This window comes from Alosa sapidissima, chromosome 21 (genome assembly GCF_018492685.1).
Source record: "Alosa sapidissima isolate fAloSap1 chromosome 21, fAloSap1.pri, whole genome shotgun sequence".
NCBI classification, from domain to species: domain Eukaryota; kingdom Metazoa; phylum Chordata; class Actinopteri; order Clupeiformes; family Clupeidae; genus Alosa; species Alosa sapidissima.
In genome coordinates, this window is record NC_055977.1 from 25,499,021 (window position 1) to 25,516,520 (window position 17,500).

At 43.2% G+C, this 17,500-nt stretch overlaps 1 protein-coding gene across 2 annotated transcripts in view; it reads left to right on the forward strand.

The window, feature by feature from the left end:
* Positions 1-1,282: 1,282 nt before the first annotated feature.
* The window catches only part of LOC121695809 (TGF-beta receptor type-2-like), a 27,793-nt gene continuing 11,575 nt past the window's right edge, over positions 1,283-17,500 (forward strand). Inside the window, exons 1-7 of one of the 2 annotated variants that reach the window (XM_042076936.1) lie at positions 1,285-1,578; positions 5,007-5,151; positions 6,274-6,482; positions 8,844-8,909; positions 10,070-10,226; positions 12,944-13,146; positions 16,684-17,471. In XM_042076936.1, the coding sequence (XP_041932870.1) occupies positions 1,509-1,578; positions 5,007-5,151; positions 6,274-6,482; positions 8,844-8,909; positions 10,070-10,226; positions 12,944-13,146; positions 16,684-17,471 (1,638 nt within the window). In that variant the 5' untranslated portion in view covers positions 1,285-1,508. Of the gene's footprint in view, positions 1,579-5,006; positions 5,152-6,273; positions 6,483-8,843; positions 8,910-10,069; positions 10,227-12,943; positions 13,147-16,683; positions 17,472-17,500 lie in introns of both variants that reach the window. The other variant, XM_042076937.1, reaches the window with a different exon arrangement.

Here is a 17,500-nt window from a genome sequence, read left to right on the forward strand (position 1 = left end):
CAGGCTACCTCGGACAATACCCCGTGATTCTAGCTAGCCAATCACTTTGTTTCTTCAGGAGCATGGGATGGACAGGTCTTATTTAATTGGCTGAAGAGCTCAAATAAAAACAATCTATAGCCAGAGAACCATAAACTCGGCCATAAGGCCTGCAGCACCATAAACATCTCCAATCAACATGTTACTTCAGAGGCATGGAAGGGAGGGGTGCAAATTGAATGACTGATTTCCAAAATCTCACCCACTCCTCTCTCTCTCTCTCTCTCTCTCTCACTCTAGCTCTCTCTCTCCCTCCTCTCTCTCTCTCTCTCTCTCTCTCTCTCGGCCTGTCCTCTACCCCTATGCTGCCACACAGAGGCCTGAGAGGTGGCTTCCCATGGCCCTGCATATGGACTGTGGTGAAAGAGGAGGAGCCCACCCTTTGAGACGGGTCTGCAGCTGCTCAGCACTTGTGGCTTTGGCGTGCCTTGGTTGAACATCCAGAGAGTGGTTTCTGTACCCATTTCTAGAGATTTTTTCTGACACATACACATAGGAACCTTTTAAAAAAAAACATGCTCACAAAAACATACAGTGCATTTTCACAGGTCATCAGTGCTGACACACAGTCACAATTACAATACACCCCCCCACCACACACACACACACACACACACACACACACACACCTACCTTTTTGGTTTAACGTGTGGGTTTGTCACTTGGAGGGCAAAAGGTGACGGCGAAAACCTGACATCATGGCCGGAGTATGCCAAGTGAAAACATATGCTGCCATTTTCAAACGTAGAGCTTAGATTTATTGGCCTTACTGTGGACATAACCTCTCAGTATGTTCAAAAAAGTCTCTTAAAGCAAGGGCTCATGATATTTTTCAAAAGCTCGTATTTTACCTTTCATAGGCTATATACCAATTGTATCTAAGACGATGTTGTGTATTTAGCTACATGTTAAACCCCCGAAAACGCCGATAACCTGAAGAATGAATAAAGTGTGTTATGCACTGATGGCATTGGATACCCTAGTAAGTAACGCTCAACATTTCGAGTAGTTTAAAATTCGAAACGGTTTTCATTGTTTACTTCCTTTTCCCACTTCTTAAAATGGACATGTCTGCCTTTTTGAAACGTGTCGCTTACCGACACAGCTATATATTCACATTTGGAACTTAATGACAGGTTTTCGAATTCAAGCAAGCCGCAGGCACAGGCGCACAGTCAGACAGTCAGAGAGGCGGGCTGGCGGTTGCGAGAGGGGGAGAGATCGAGCGAGAGTCCTACCCTTTTTCAAGATTTCCTGTTTTACTCAGTGAGAGAGAATGCGTGTATGACTTCAAACTTTAAGCTTAGCCCCATGTGAGAGCTTTTCAAAACGAAGAGGCCGCCAAGAGAAGAACATGATGGAAGTATACGTTGTGTAATGCCTCTTTGAAAAGGTGAAACGGCGGAGTCTGGGCTTTATCGACTCGAGAAATTAATGAGAAGACGAGGAGTAAGTTTGACAGTCTTCAGATGGAGCGAGTTTCCGCTTTTTGGTATGGACTGCTAGTGCTAAGCAGCGGTGTCCTCATCGACATAACAGGTGAGATGAGTTCCGTGTAGGCTGCTTTCTTTGTTTTCACTGACTATGTAAATTACTTTGTACATTTTTGACACACTCTGGTTGATTGGATGTCATTATGTAGCATCATTCCCTCATCCATAGCCACCAATAATTAGTAGCCTGCAGTCATACAATTTTTTGCAGCAGGTGGCCTTCACGATTCACTGACCAAGTCAACTTCACTTAAAGAATGCTGACCAAAAAATAACTTTTTTAGATCTATGTAAAAATTCAAGGATAACTTTGGCTATAACTTTGGATAACCTTGGGCTATATTGCCACAATCAATCAATTAATTAACATTCAAATCGCGTAGATATAGTTCTTCGGAATTTATTAAAATCACCAATACAATACAATACAATTTAACACCATGCTGTCCACATTGTACAAATTACGCAAGGACACATTGTGTGTATTTTCGAGATATACTTGTTGAAGCAGATTAACTTGAATGATGAACACAATTTGCCATAGTTTTGTCTGCGTGTGTGTATGTGTGTGTGGATTTTGTGGTTGTTTTCGAATGTGCCATGTTGATCTCACAGTGTATCCTGGTTGGTACAGCGCACTCACAGTGGAGTTGTGCTGTGTTTCAAAGTATTTTTCTATCACCCGACTTTTTGAGCGTCTCTGGTGGTCTCACTATCAGACAAAATTGTAGTAGGCCTAGGCTACTTTTTTAGTGCGAATTCAAACGTCATTTTAGGGAATCTACAAGAGATTAAAACATACTCTCTTCCCTAGTTAACCAGACGTCTCCATTTAAAAGGCACCGTGGTTGTCGGTGGCCTCTTATTTACCATTGCGCATCATACTCTACAATTATGACTTGGCAGAGTGTCAATTCACGCTGACCAAAGCTCGCCCTCATTTGAAGTAAAATGACATACTTGTGTGTGTGTGTGTGTGTGTGTGTGTGTGTGTGTGCATTTCTATGGATATAATTATGTGAAATACACACTCCCATCATCCAGTCACTGAGTAGGGCTACATCCTAACAGGTCAGTTGTAAGTGTGTAGTGCTGCTGTGTAATAATAATAAAAAACTACCCTGTTGCTTATAAAGGATTAAGTCCCCATCTCTCCTTGCTTTCTTCAAAGTTCTTTGTCTCTTGTGAATAGCATGAGCAGCATGAGTTGTGTTCATTTGTAATACCCTTCGTGTGAATCACTCCCAACCTCAGGAGCCTGGTTTGGCCTCCCACTGAGGCTTGTTTAGTCTTGCTGGCCAGTAGTGGTGGTAGAGTGGTTGTTCTCTCTCTCTCTCTCTCTCTCTCTCTCTCTCTCTCTCACTCTCTCCTCACTCACTCACTCACTCAATCATTAACTCACTCACACACACACATAAACAAACACATACATAAACACGTACACACACACACAGACACAAGGTTTGTGAGCATCTGGGTGATTTTTCTAACCACAGGTCGAAAGGAATCCCTGGCATTAAGTATGAACCTGATAGTAGTGTTATAAAATCTTTGACACAGGTGTGACAACCTTCTGTCAACAGATTGTCAACAAACGCAACAGTTATTCAGTTAAAGGGAGGGCAAACAACCCGGAAACAAGCTGTTGTGGTGATGGGCAACTTGACAAAGTCATCGTGAGATCACGTGGTCTTCCCCATACTAACTGCCTGTCATGAGTGTCTGTGTTTCTGTCGCTGGTTTGTGATGTGGATTCAGCAACTTAGACAGGCAGCCAGTCAGACTGCTTCAGTGCATCTTGATATTGATGATAGTGTTGCATAATGCTGTTTTTGCATATATACAGTCATTAAAAATATATGTTAATGAATAACATAATGAGGGCCATTTCCATTGGCAGGTTGCCTTGTCAATTCAAAATGTAATATGAAAAAGGCTAGTTAGTTGGTTTGTTATATAGTAGTAGTTGTTATATAAACATTTTTTTCATTGAATTCATCGGGATGACATGATATATGTTGTGATTTGAAATTTTGGGTCATATCACATAGCCCTAAGCTCAGGCAAAGTCTCTCTCTCTCTCTCTCTCTCTCTCTCTCTCTCTCTCTCTCTCTCTCTCTCTCTCTCTCTCTCTCTCTCTCTCTCTCGCTCTCTCTCTCTCACTCACTCACTCACTCTCTCACACACACACACACACACACACACAGACACACACAGACACACTCACACACAAAGCCATACACTGAATCTCCTCTGCTAAAGTAATTAGCCCAACCTGATGTCATTGGGTTTCTGTTTTTATTACAGTCACTATGGCATGTCATTAAAAGTGAGAGGAGTCTTTTCACAGGCCACATGGAAAAGCAGAGCGACTGGCAATGCAATAGATACCTCTCTACCTCCCTCTCTCTCTACCTCTTTCTCTCTCTCTCTTTCCCTCAATTTCTCTCTCTTCTCTGTCTCCTTCTCATGCTCACTCAGCCAGTCTCCCTCTCCATTGATGTCTACATCTCTCCTTCTCTGTCTCTATCTCTCTTTCTCTCTGTAGTCCTCTCTTTCTCAATGAATTCTTCTTGCTTTCTCTCCCTCCCCCCCTCTCTCTCTACCTCTCTTCCCTTCTCTTCATCACTCTTTCTGTCTTTCTCCATCCTTCACTTCCCTCCTCTCTTTCCTTTTAACTTTACTTTTATTCTCTCCCCCTGTCTCTCTCTCTCTCCCTCTCTCTCTCCCCCCCTCTCTCCCTCTCTCTCTCCCCCCCTCTCTCTCTTTCTCTCTCCCTCTCTCTCTCTTTCTCTCTCTCTCTCTCTCTCTGACATGCCTACCCTGTGTATGCTCCTCTCAGCTCTGTTTCAAGAGGAAGGCCTCAGTCCTTACAGTAAAAGTCGCTGCCTCTCACACCCTTGTGGACTTTTCGTCTGACTGCTTCTTCTCTCTGTCTTACTAAACACACCTCTGCTACAAACACCAGACTCATGCATGTTGAAGTCACCCACATCGTATAGTTTTGAAGCCTCACAGGGAAACTCTACATTATATTTCAACGTGGGCCATATTTTCAACCTTCAGCCATGTTTTTAGGTCCAAACTTTCAGTTTGAACAAAACCGTTCAGAATCAGTGCAGTACTGAGCTTGACATAGGGACATAGTGTCACGTCAAAGTGAACCGCTTTGCCATTAGTGGATTGTCTGCAGTCATGCCTTGGTCACACATATACAGAATATTTGAATGCAAGCATTAACTTTATGAATTTGATATATGGGTCTGTGTTTGTGTACTGTACACGGATGTAGATGTTGTATATGTATTTGCTTTTGTTTGTGTTTATGTAGTGTTTATTTTGCTTCACACTTACCTGGAACATGCAAAACAATAAACTTGTAATAAATACATAAATACTCAAACACATTCATGTTACATTCATATAAAGAGTTATTAAACTATAATTCTATGTCTCTCTTCTGTCTCTTATTAGATGGTATGACGATTCCGAGAATACGGCGAATTTGCAAATTCTGTGATATGAGGGAGACCACCTGCCCTGACACAGGGTCCTGTGCCTCACAATGTGAAATCTCTTCACTCTGCACTAGTCCTGAGGAAGTCTGCGTCAGTATTTGGTAAGTGATATTAATCACCAGGTGCTCGCAAAACCACTTTAAACATAAACATGTATTAGTCAAAACATAGGAGTATTAGTCAAAAAGAACTGTCGGATGGATAGAGTTATTCAGCGAAGTCAAAGGGGAAGTCTTGAAATAGTCTTCCTTTACTATGTTCAAGATGGTTGTGTTGCAAACGACTGTGTGGTGACATGCTTGGGATGCGACGGCATGCACTGACAATGTCTTGATCCAAATCAGTTCTGCCACTCAAGACACTAACTAGGCCTACCTGAAAGATGTGGAGCAACCTTGGAAAAAGCAACAACAGTAGAGTTGACGCTGGTGTCTTTTGGAGATACAGTTGTCAGTTGCCAATTTCATTCCTTAAAGGCTTTTCTGGCATTTACATTGATACATTTTTCCATCACCTGACCCATATACCTTTAAAATCAACTTAGAAAATCAGAAAAGCATAGAAAAGCATGCCTCAAAAAGGTAGCTGTTGCTTTAAAGATGCCCTCCAGCCATTGATTAACCTTTAAAAACCATCTTATAAGTATAAGTGCCTATTTATATACCTACATGTTTTTCTTTTTCATGACGAAAAAAATCCCCTCATTTTCAGAGCTGAAAATGTCTTACAATGGCTTAAAATGGCTTATGCATCTCTAATCCCTCTTTTGTGATGTGGGGAGCCTCTTCCCCCGACACTGTGTACAGCTCTGCCTGGTTGTCAACTTGGTTTGACAACGTTTTAAAAAGCTAACAATGTTTTGTTAATGTAAGATAGCTAACTCTGACACATTAGCTTGCTTATCTTGTAAAGCTAACTGCGCTGAAACAATTTTCAGAAATGATTTGGTATATTCAGTCAGGATAAGGGTTCCATCTGTTGTTACGCAACAACAACAAGCTATTCTGATTTTATTCTGAAACGTAAACTAGCACACTGCCCGTCTAAAAAAACATCTAATGGGCATGTTAAAAATGTTATGTTGATTTTTGCTAGAGAGGGTCTTTAGAGGGGGAAATCCACGTAGAAACCAAGTTATAATTTATAAATCTATTCTATATATGGTAACCATATATATTGTAAGTTAATGGACATTGATCTGTTACCATGCTGTCCATTTCTAGGAGGAGGAAAGATGACAACATAACCATGGAAACAATCTGCCACAACCCGGCACACCGGCTGCACGGAGTTCTGCTGGACGACTACAACAAGAGCAAGTGTGAGATGAAGGAGATGAAGAGTGGCCAGCCAGGCTCCCAGCTCTACATGTGCTCCTGCAAAGAGGACGAGTGCAACGACCACGTCTACTTTCCAGGAAGCATTAGTCAGGGTAAGTGTGTGTCTGTGTGTGTGTTTCTGTGTGTGTGTTTCTATGTGTTTATTTGCATGTGTGGTTCTCTGTTTGTTGAGGTGGTCTGGGTATGTGTGTGTTGTTTTGTCTGTGTGTGTGTTTTCCTTTTTTGTGTGTGTGTCTGTGTGTGTGTGAGTGCAGGCGATGTAGATTAGAAGAAAATATTGGGGTGAAGATGCGTCTGTTCTTTTTTTTTTCCATTGCAGGTTCATACATGTTTGACCCATCTTTGTCTAGCCAGAATCATTTACTCCCCCATTTGATTTGTTTGATGTTTTTATCGTTTTGGTGCCTTGTTTGTTGTGTCTGTGTGCTGAAAAGTCTTCTTTATTGGGTTGGCTCAGTTAGGAAGAACGTCAGACACTCTTAACTGCGTCTGCAAAGTCAGGAGTCAAGTCTGAACATGGCCAAAGAAATATGTACTATCCAAACAAATGCTGAAGGAAAGCGTACAAGATCATACTGATTGCTGTGTGTGTGTGTGTGTGTGTGTGTGTGTGTGTTTGTGTGTGTGTGTGTGTGTGTGTGCGTGTGTGCGTGTGTGTGTGTCAAGAAGTTCAAGTATTTTAGCTTGAGGCAATACATTCTGAATTGTTGGTGTGTATATCGGTGTGCTTTGTGTGTGTGTATTTATCTCTGTGTGTGTGTGTGTGTGTGTGTGTGTGTGTGTGTGTGTGTGTGTGTGTGTGTGTGTATGTGTGCATGTGGCGGTGTGTTTGTGTGTGTCTGGCTGTATATCTGTTGGTTTATGGACGTATGAAAGATGTATTATTTTGCTCATACAGCTAGTGAGTCGTCAGATAGTCAGAACTCTAAAACTCTGAACACTAAGAGATTGGACAGGGAGGCTTCACCGGGCGCGTAACTGAAGCGTTCCGTTTTGCGAAGCATCTGCTGCAACAGTTATCTTCCATTATAATCAATGGAACTGGCTACACCAGACGTGATAGCGGCGCTTACGTTAAAAAAAACTAGACCAGTCTTCTAAAACTATTTTTACGCTACGCAAACGGAGCACTTCAGTTGTGGACCCGGTGTAGCCTCCCTGTTAATCCTCAGTTCCACCTAATCACGTCCTCTCCTGTCCAGACATGGGTCATTTTTTGCATATGATGGACGGATCTACGCCTTGTTATCTACGTAATTCCATGGTCCAGCTGTATGCCCCCTCTCGCCCACTGCAGTCCCCTGAGCGTCTGCCTTGTTGCCCCTACTGTACATCAACACAAAGAGGTCACAGTCAAGACTTGTCTCTCGTCTGAGATTGGTTGGTGGAGTGATTTACCTAAAGCTATTCGTTCTAGTGATAGTTTTAGGATTTTCAAAAGACTCATCTTTTTATCTTGTATCTATTTAATTAATTCCCCCTTATAGAATGTCAGTTATATGTATGGTTGTTGTTATTATGATGATTTATATTATTCTGTTTAAATTATTTAGTTATATTATATTTATGTCGGCTATATGACTTTTATATACTTATAAACGTTTATGCTTTAAACTGTTAATTTGTCATGATGAAGTTTATTGTTATTATTGTACACCACTTTAAACATAAACATGTATTAGTCAAAACATATGAGTATTAGTCAAAAAGAACTGTTGGATGGATAGAGTTATTCAGCGAAGTCAAAGGGGAAGTCTTGAAATAGTCTTCCCTTACTATGTTCAAGATGGTTGTGTTGCAAACGACTGTGTGGTGACAGGCTTGGGATGCACTGACAATGTCTTGATCCAAATCAGTTCTGCCACTCAAGACACTTCTAGACCAGAAAGTAATTGAAATTTGTTTAAATATGTAAAATATGTCTACGTTGTTGAATGTGTTTGTCACAATCGGCCTTTTATCGGACTGTGGAAAAGCTGACTCAGTAACTGAGGCTGTGTCCACACATGTAGTCAGCTATTTTCAGATGCAGAGATTTTTTGTTTTTTTTTAATTGCGGAAAAATTGATTTTCGATTTTCGATTTTTGAAAATGCCTGTTCAGTGTTTGCGTGCAGACAGGGAAAACTGAGTTTTTGGGTGGCGGTGTGTTTTCTCTTTTCGTGCATGGTGGTGCATGTACATGTGTGTCTTATTCTGTGTGTGTGTCTGAGTCTGTGTGTCTCTCTGTGTGTGTGTATGTGTGTCTTATTCTGTGTGTTTATGTGTGTATGTGTCTGTGTGTGTGTGTGTGTACGTGTGTCTTATTCTGTGTGTGTGTGTGTGTGTGTGTGTGTGTGTGTGTGTGTGTGTGTGTGTGTGTGTGTGTGTGTGTGTGTGTGCGTGTGTGCGTGCGTGTGTGTTTGTGTGTGTATTGTGTACATGTGTGTCTTATTCTGTGGTGAATGATTTCAGAAACCCCTGCTGTCCCTGACGGAGAGTCAGCGAGGGATACATCACAACCAATGGGACGCCCACCAGGTCTGGCACTCACACCCACACCCACACACACACACACACACACACACACTCTCTCAAACACACACACAGATACTGTACATGCTCAGTCTCACAAATAAACACACATTTTCCCATATCTCTCTCTCTCTCTCTCTCTCTCTCTCACACACACACACATACATACACACACACACACACACACACACACACACACACACACACACACACACACACACACACACACACACAAATAAATTATCATTACCCTTACAGATAGATAATAGTTTACATGTAAAACAAAGTCAGAAAAAAAAAATATATATGGACTTTCAGTGAACTATAACTTATTTAAGCCAGTTTGCTTGACCTATTTGACTTTTGACTTGTACTTGAATCTGTGTAATAAATGTATTCAAATTGATAATTACATAAACTTACACCTGAACTTGTGAGGTGCTGGCAAACTGGGTAGAGACTCTAGACAATTAAAAGCGTTCTGTTGCACACTCATACTTTGATGCAAATTATTTTATTAGACCAGCGTGACTGATGGATCGCTGAAACTCTGTGAAAGTAATTGGCATCAAAGTTGGAGTGTTCTACAGAACCTTTTGCATTGTTCCAAATGTATCCAAGCCATTTCCTGACAGGTACTGTGCAATTATGTGTGCCACTCATGGCCTTAGCATAGACAGTGCTGCACTTCACTAAGCCAGCTTACTTATAATGAAAGGGTATCTCACTAATGGTAAGCTCTGTGCTGTAATAGTACCTGTTAACCCTCCCCCTGTTATTCTATGAGTTGCTCACATACTCATTCTGCCATTTTGTGCCTCTTTACGGTAATAGTATTCACAGGATAAGCTTCATGTGGATCACACTTTAACAACAGGGGTTTGCGATGCACTTTACTCAGGTTACTAGATACTGTAGCACAACATTTTACAGTGAAATACAAAAGGAAAAAAAGAGCGTTTATGTTGAAGGTAAAGGTAAAGGTGACTGGTAGAGAAGCTAGCAGGTTCACGGACTGGCGGAGGCAGGCATCGTACCGTGGCTGACTGATTTTCAGTTACAAGAATACAGTAAAGTCAAGATAGAGACAAAACTAAAAGCAATGTTATGAAAGTCAGACCCATCTGATACTCACTCCCTCTGACTGTCCCACGTTGACTCCACAGTGCAGATAGGCCCAGGCGGTGAGACGAGGATACGTAAGCTGTGCAAGTTCTGTGACGTGCGACCGAGCACCTGCAACAGCACCAACAGGAGCTGCCACAGCGAGTGTGAAATCACATCCATCTGTCCCGACTTCAACGAAATCTGTGTTGCCATCTGGTAAGCACCTTATAGATATATACAGTATAATAATCATTAATTAAATTATTTTGGTGGTGGTAGCGTAATGGCTAAGGAACTGGGCTAGCACCTAAAAAAGCTGTAGGTTCAATACCTGGTTCTTTCACCATTGTGCCCTTGAGCAAGGCACTTAACCCCTGAGTTGCTTCGGAGACAATGACCCTTGTAATATAATTGACATAATGAGTCGCTTTGGATGAAAATGTCCGCTAAATGAAGAAATGTAAATGTTTTTGAATATTTGTATTAGCGATGTCAGCATTAGTATCTGGTAAGCAGAGTTATTTCACTTTCTTCTCAAGAAGACATGTAATTAAATTTTGATTACATTGCAGCCTTTTTTTTTATCCAAAGCAACTTACTGTACAGGACATATGTACAGTATATTCTGCACATACATCATATAGCACATGCATCTGTATGTGTTTGAGATAACAAATAGGTAACAAATGCATGATCTGTGTGTGGTTACCACTTTGCTCTATCAGTTGAACTATAGGACCACATGTGCAATTGTAAGAACATAGGTCGTCAAAGCCTTCCTCTTAGGGGCTGATCAAGCATCTTCAAAGGTCTTTGTGTTGAAGTGTCATTTTCAGTTTGAGCCAATGCTGCTATTGTATGACAAAAAGCCTTGTTCAGTGGTGGAAGTTTTTTTGCCTGATGGGAAAACAACTTGACTGGGTTTTCGGTCATTGCATTCTCACTGTGCATAGACTGAAGACGCCCATGCATTTTTTTTTTTTTTTTGAAAACAAAATGCAGAGGGAACCTCAAGAAAAGTTAAAGAGGGCTGCAGACACAGACAGGGAGAGCTGTGAGGAGCCAAAAAGGCTGACATCTGGCTTTGGGAATAAAAAGACTCGTGTTTGGGGACAAGAAAGGGTGCTACACAGAACCTACCATGTCTGAACTTAAGCATCCTTTTTTCATCTTTCTGTCTGCACACAGAGAGTTCTCGACTGGGTCAGTTGGTCCCGACTGTAAATGTTTTTTGCCAAAGGGACAACTATGAAGAACCCTTAGTTAGAGGGAGCAGGGAAATAGCTTTGTGTCATGGGAATAGTGATTATGGCATTTTTTTATGGATCAGTGCGTTTAACGGGTTCGCTATTTAGAAGCCTGTGTTTTGGCCCGTTTTTTCACTCTTTGGTCTAAAAATGAATTATTTTGTTGTTGTCTATTTCATGTGAGATCTGTTTGATATTATCTCTGTGTTTTGCATTTAAGTGTATTCATGTAGCCAGAGATGGGAAACCCAACTTCAGAAAGTGAGTTCTACCACATTATGTGATGGGATCACATGGATTTTAGCAGAAATGAGGGATTTTCCCAAATTATTCTCCCACATATTTCTTCCAACGATTCAGTCAAAACCAGCCGATTCTTATGGTGTGTTCATGACGCATCGGATATTCTGGAATCCCAACCTCAGACTCAGGAAAACTATGACTTTAACGCAAAGTGTGGTCGGATTTTATGCTGGAAGACTTTTAGTGAAGACATTTTGTACCCTGGGGTTCCCGACTTGACTTGAATCATTCTCTCCACTCGCGGCGGCTTCCGTTGCAACAACACAACTAGAAGCGAACTTCACTCTCATTACAAATAGGCAAGGTAACATTGCCGCATTGTGTATAAACTGTAGGACAGTGTTTTATGCAAATCAAAAAAAAAAAAAACATATTAATACCATATTAACTGCCCCCATGTATTAACCTCATAGCTTAAGACATTTTGCGAAATCAATGTACAAACCTCGGTTAATAGTTGGGAAATTATGGTAATCACAAAATTAAAACTACAAATAGAAACATTCGCCTGAGACATTCTTATTCTTGCTCAACCATAGTTAGCCGTTGTAATAACTTATTTATGCATTCCATGTAAAGACAACACAGAAACGCAATCAGGTTACTGCGGGAATCCATATTTGTTTTCTTAGCTGATCTCAAAAACACACTTTTTTTGGAATTCAGGATTACTAAAGTTGGGTCCTCCGAGACAGGTGTAGACCTAATACATTGCAGGACTTTTACTCTCTGAAGCCAGATTTCCCATCTCTGCATTTAACCCAAGCGAGCAGATTCAAACGTTTTTTTCTCTTGGGGTTTAGTCTTTACTGTCACCATGGTTACAACATGCTAGTTCATCGTTTCCCAACCTTGGGGTCAAACGAATTCGCTTGCTAGGACATTTGGGGAAAATACCGCTCTTATCTGGCTGTTACAGCAGAGATGAGATGCACTCTCTCACAACATGTTGTGAATGATTGGGGTAGCCAACGTTTTGTGACATCAAAATAGGGTCATCAAAAAAAGTTGGGAACCCCTGCGCTAATTGTTCACACAAGACTGTACAGTAATATGATGTCACAGTCATACGAAAAGAGCTCACAAAAGTAAGAAAACGTTATAGTTGTCAATAAAAACATTTACTTCCACAAGGTTTTTTACCTCTTTTCCTGCACAGTGTTGCGTCAAAGGCAAAGTCTAGATACCCAGATATCAAGTACTCAATATCTGTATAGAAATTAAAAAAAAAAAAAATGGTCGCACTCCAAAATCGTTTCTTTTTGCAAATTTATTTTTTACTTTTAGCAGCAGGGGTAACAAACGTTTCGCCCTTGTGGCCTTCACCGGTGTGTCATACTCAATATGTGCAAATGGATCTGTTACCATGCTGTCCATTTCTAGGAGGAGGAAAGATGACAATGTGACCATGGACACAATCTGCCACAACCCGGCACACCGGCTGCACGGAGTTCTGCTGGACGACTACAACAAGAGCAAGTGTGAGATGAAGGAGATGAAGAGTGGCCAGCCAGGCTCCCAGCTCTACATGTGCTCCTGCAAAGAGGACGAGTGCAACGACCACGTCTTCTTCCATTCACTTCCTGGTAAGTGATTGTGTGTGTGTGTGTGTGTGTGTGTGTGTGTGTGTGTGTGTGTGTGTGTGTGTGTGTGTGTTTCTATATGTTTATTTGCATGTGTGTTTCTCTGTTTGATGAAGCAGTCTGTGTATGTGTACTATATGTTGTTTTGTCTTTCTGTGTGTGTCTGTGTGTGTGTGCGTGCGTGCGTGTGAAGAAATGACACTGTATATAATTGAGAACACCCCCTGGTCCACCGCAGCTTAGTGTAGGGCTCAGTAAAACAAGAGGCAGAGTGTTACAGCTGGGTAGCTGTTTTGTCTGGAGACGTAGGTCGCAGTGCTGGGATGAAACTGTATGCAGACTTAAGCCAGCATCCCCAGGAAGAACAGCAGAAGAAGCAGCAGTAGTAGCAGCAGCAGCCAGTTACATTTCCGTGACCTGGCTCTGTGCAGTTGCCAGAATTGAAAGCATCTGTACACAGCAGCGTCATGGAAAAACAAGCCCCAACCCCCCCCACCCCCTGCACCCACACACACACACACTTCTCACTGAGGGAGGCATTGCTGGGTGGGTGGAACTGCACACACGTGTTAGTTATTCAACGTGCAGCCAATGACAAGACAACCCCCCCCCACACACACACGCTCACACACACAATCTCCCCTCCCAACACCGGTCCTCTACTGCGACCACCTTCGTCCTCTTCCCGGCCCAAAACAGATATGAATAGGGCCTCTGTGAGCAAAGAGCCAGCAGGTGTAAATAGAAGCACAAACACACATCAGATGCCTGCGCTCGTGCGTGGAAACAAGTGGTCACAGTGTGGAAGAAAGAGACAGAGAGAGAGAAAGAGAAGTTCAGACATTGCAAACAGTTTGTGCAAGCTGTCAACAAGGCTTTGGCATGTTCTCTTACTTCTTTTGTCATTTTGTTTGTCTCTCTCTCTCTATCCTCTCTCTCTATCCTCTCTCTCTCTATCCTCTCTCCCCCCCTCCTTTTCTCTCTGTGTCTTGTTCTTTTCCTGTTCTAAGCTTCTCTATTTTCTCCTGTCAATTCAATTCAATTCCATTCAATTCCATTCCATTGGCATGGCAATTCATAAAGAAAGTGTTCCCAAAGCATACAATATCTGAACTCATCAAAACATAAAATAACAGTCCTAAAACAATATCTGTGATTATATATATATATAAGCACACACACACACACACACACACACACACACACACACACACACACACACACACATACACACACACACACACACACACACACTCACACACGCACGCACGCACATACACATACACATACACACACACACACACACACACACACACACACACACACACACACACACACACACACAATCGTGCACGCACACAAACATTTTAGTTTGTTATAAGAAAAAAATGAGCACACATAAAACAGACAAAAAAGAGAGACAGTGTAACATATTGAGGATGGGACTGCATCTATGTTATGCCTTCTCTCACACTGTGTAGTGAGGAGACATGGCCCTATCCCTCCTTTTCTCATTTATCTACTTCTGTGCCTTTTGTTCTTTCATCTCTATATCTCTCCTTCCTTTCTTTCTCATCTTTTTTCCTCTCTTGGCCCTCCATCTCTCTCTCCCTCTCTCTTCCCCCCTCTCTCTCTCTCTCTCTGTCCTTCTCAGTCTTGCTCATTCTCCCTCTACCTTTCTATCTTTTTCTCCCTTTAATCTCCCTTTTCTCTATTTTTTCATGTCTCCTCACCTTTCTCTCTCTTTCATTTTCTGTCCCTGAGCCTGAACCGGCTGAGGCTCTGAGAAAGAGGGAGAGAAAGAGGGGTATAGAGAGAGAATGAGGGAGAGAGAGAGAGAGAGAGAGAGAGGGAGAACTAAGCTGAGCATTCAGACATGTGGTTTCCTGTCTGCAAGCAAAGAGAGTTAGAAAAAGCAAAGCATGATGGTAGCATGGTATGTCATGTGTCTGCGACCGACACCCCACCCAACCTCCCCATGGCTCCCTAACAAACACACACACATACACACACACACACACACACACACACACACCCTACACACACACATACACACACACACACACACACACACACACACACACACACACACTCACACTCAAGTTTCGCAACACAGGCTGCTCATTCCTGGTGTGTTTCCTCTGCTTAAAGCACACACTCACACTCACACACATGCACCATACACACATGCACCAAACACGTTTGTTATGCTTTGCATTTCATTCCTCTTGACTTCTCGCAGAACAGGAGACATAACTGTCACACACATAGGCTACTACACACAGTCTGTTTGGAAGCTGTCCCATTTGACGCAGACGTCTCTTCAGCTTGACCACCCTCCCCCATGCTGTCCTCATGCGGAGAGAGACACGGGCACCTGAGAGTTATTGACTCCGGTCAGAGGAGCGGAGACGGACTGAAGAAGGGGGCTGTTGTGCTCTGCTGGGCAGTCCTAGGGGCTAGTGCTAGTTTTGGAGAGGCGTATTGACATTCCACAGTGAAGTGCTACGTTCCTCTGTCTGCGCGTCGTCGACAGGACGGAACTCTGCACTCAGAGTATGAAAGCTGTATAAACATACAGCAGTGTGTGTGTGTGTGTGTGTGTGTGTGTGTGTGTGTGTGTGTGTGTGTGTGTGCGTGTGCGTGTGTGTGCGTGTTCTATGACATATTCTATGACACACACACACACACACACACAGACAGACACACCCCACACATATCTGTTAGAAACACACAAACACTCTCACACACATACAGATGTCTAGGTGTCATGCTATTTGTGTATACATTATTCTGAGGCACACACTCATTTCACACTAGGTTTGTATTTCACCAATTCTGCATTGGCAGTTCCCACACGAGCAACTTCCCCTTCCGGGGGTAAAAACATTTCTGCCAAACACACAGAGATTTGGCAACGATAGGCGTTTGCTTACGTTTAATACACACCCTTTTTAAAAAGAGGAATCAGAAACCGAAAACTGCTGATCTTGGAGCATACGTTGCGGCCGCATTCAGGCTAATGCGAAAGTATTTTCAAGTGACCTGCATTTTGTGCAGGTCAGAATCATACTACAGGAGGGCACGCTGTCTGTGACTGTCTGTGACTGTCTGTGTCAGTAATGTTGGTCTGCTTACAGACAGCAGATTGTGAAAGGTTAATAGAAGTAGTAGCAGTATCAAGCTAGTCCTAAAGTCAGGGAGTGAACTAACCAAACAATGAACGTGTGTGTGTGTGTGTGTGTGTGTGTCTGTGTGTGTGTCTGTGTGTGTGTGTGTGTGTGTGATGACAGACATGACGTAGTAGAAATCTAGAACCAATTTTGAAAAACAGTTCCTTCAGGATGATAATTACCACTTCCTAGGTCTCAGAACATCTACTCATGTTTTCAACTCATCCTTGTTGCATTCCACATCAGTCAATTAAAGAAAAGAATGAATTCATGGTGGTACTATGAATAATTGAATAAGTTCAGGTCTGTTTTGTTGAATATCTATAAGTTATTCATCCCCAACCCCTGCCCTCTCTACTTTACAAAGATCCAAAGGACTTTCAGGTGGTCTTCGTGATCCTGGTCAGCCTTGTTCCGCTCCTGGCTTTGGCCGTGTTTGTGATCGTCAGCTTCTACGTCTACCGGGTCGGACGCCAGCGTAAGCTCTGGGACGCGTCCGGCGTGCCTCGGCCCAAGCGCAAGGGCAAGGACTTCAGCGACGTGCATGCCATCATGCTGGACGACGACCACTCGGACAGCAGCTCGACCCACGCCAACAGCCTCAACCACAACACCGAGCTGCTGCCCATCGAGCTGGACGCCCAGGTGGGCAAGGGCCGCTTCGCCGAGGTCTACAAGGCCAAGCTCAAGCAGGGCGCCTCGGCCACCGGCGAGCCCTTCCAGACGGTCGCCATCAAGATCTTCCCCAGTGAGGAGTACCTGTCATGGAAGAACGAGAAGGACATCTTCTCCGACGCCGACCTTCGCCACGACAACGTGCTGCACTTTCTAACTGCCGAGGAACGCAAGCTGGACAAGCAGTACTGGCTCATCACGGCCTACCAGCCACTGGGCAACCTGCAGGAGTACCTGACGCGCCATATGGTCAGCTGGACCGAGCTGCGGTCGCTCGGGGGGTCGCTGGCACACGGCGTGGCACACCTGCACAGTGACCGCACACTCTGTGGGAGGCCCAAGGTGCCCATCGTGCACAGGGACCTGAAGAGCTCCAACATCCTGGTCAAGGGTGACCTCACCTGCTGCCTGTGCGACTTTGGTCTGGGGCTGCGGCTAGACAACTCGCTGTCGGTGGACGAGCTGGCCAATAGTGGACAGGTAAGAGACCGTCACGTTTGCATGGTAAC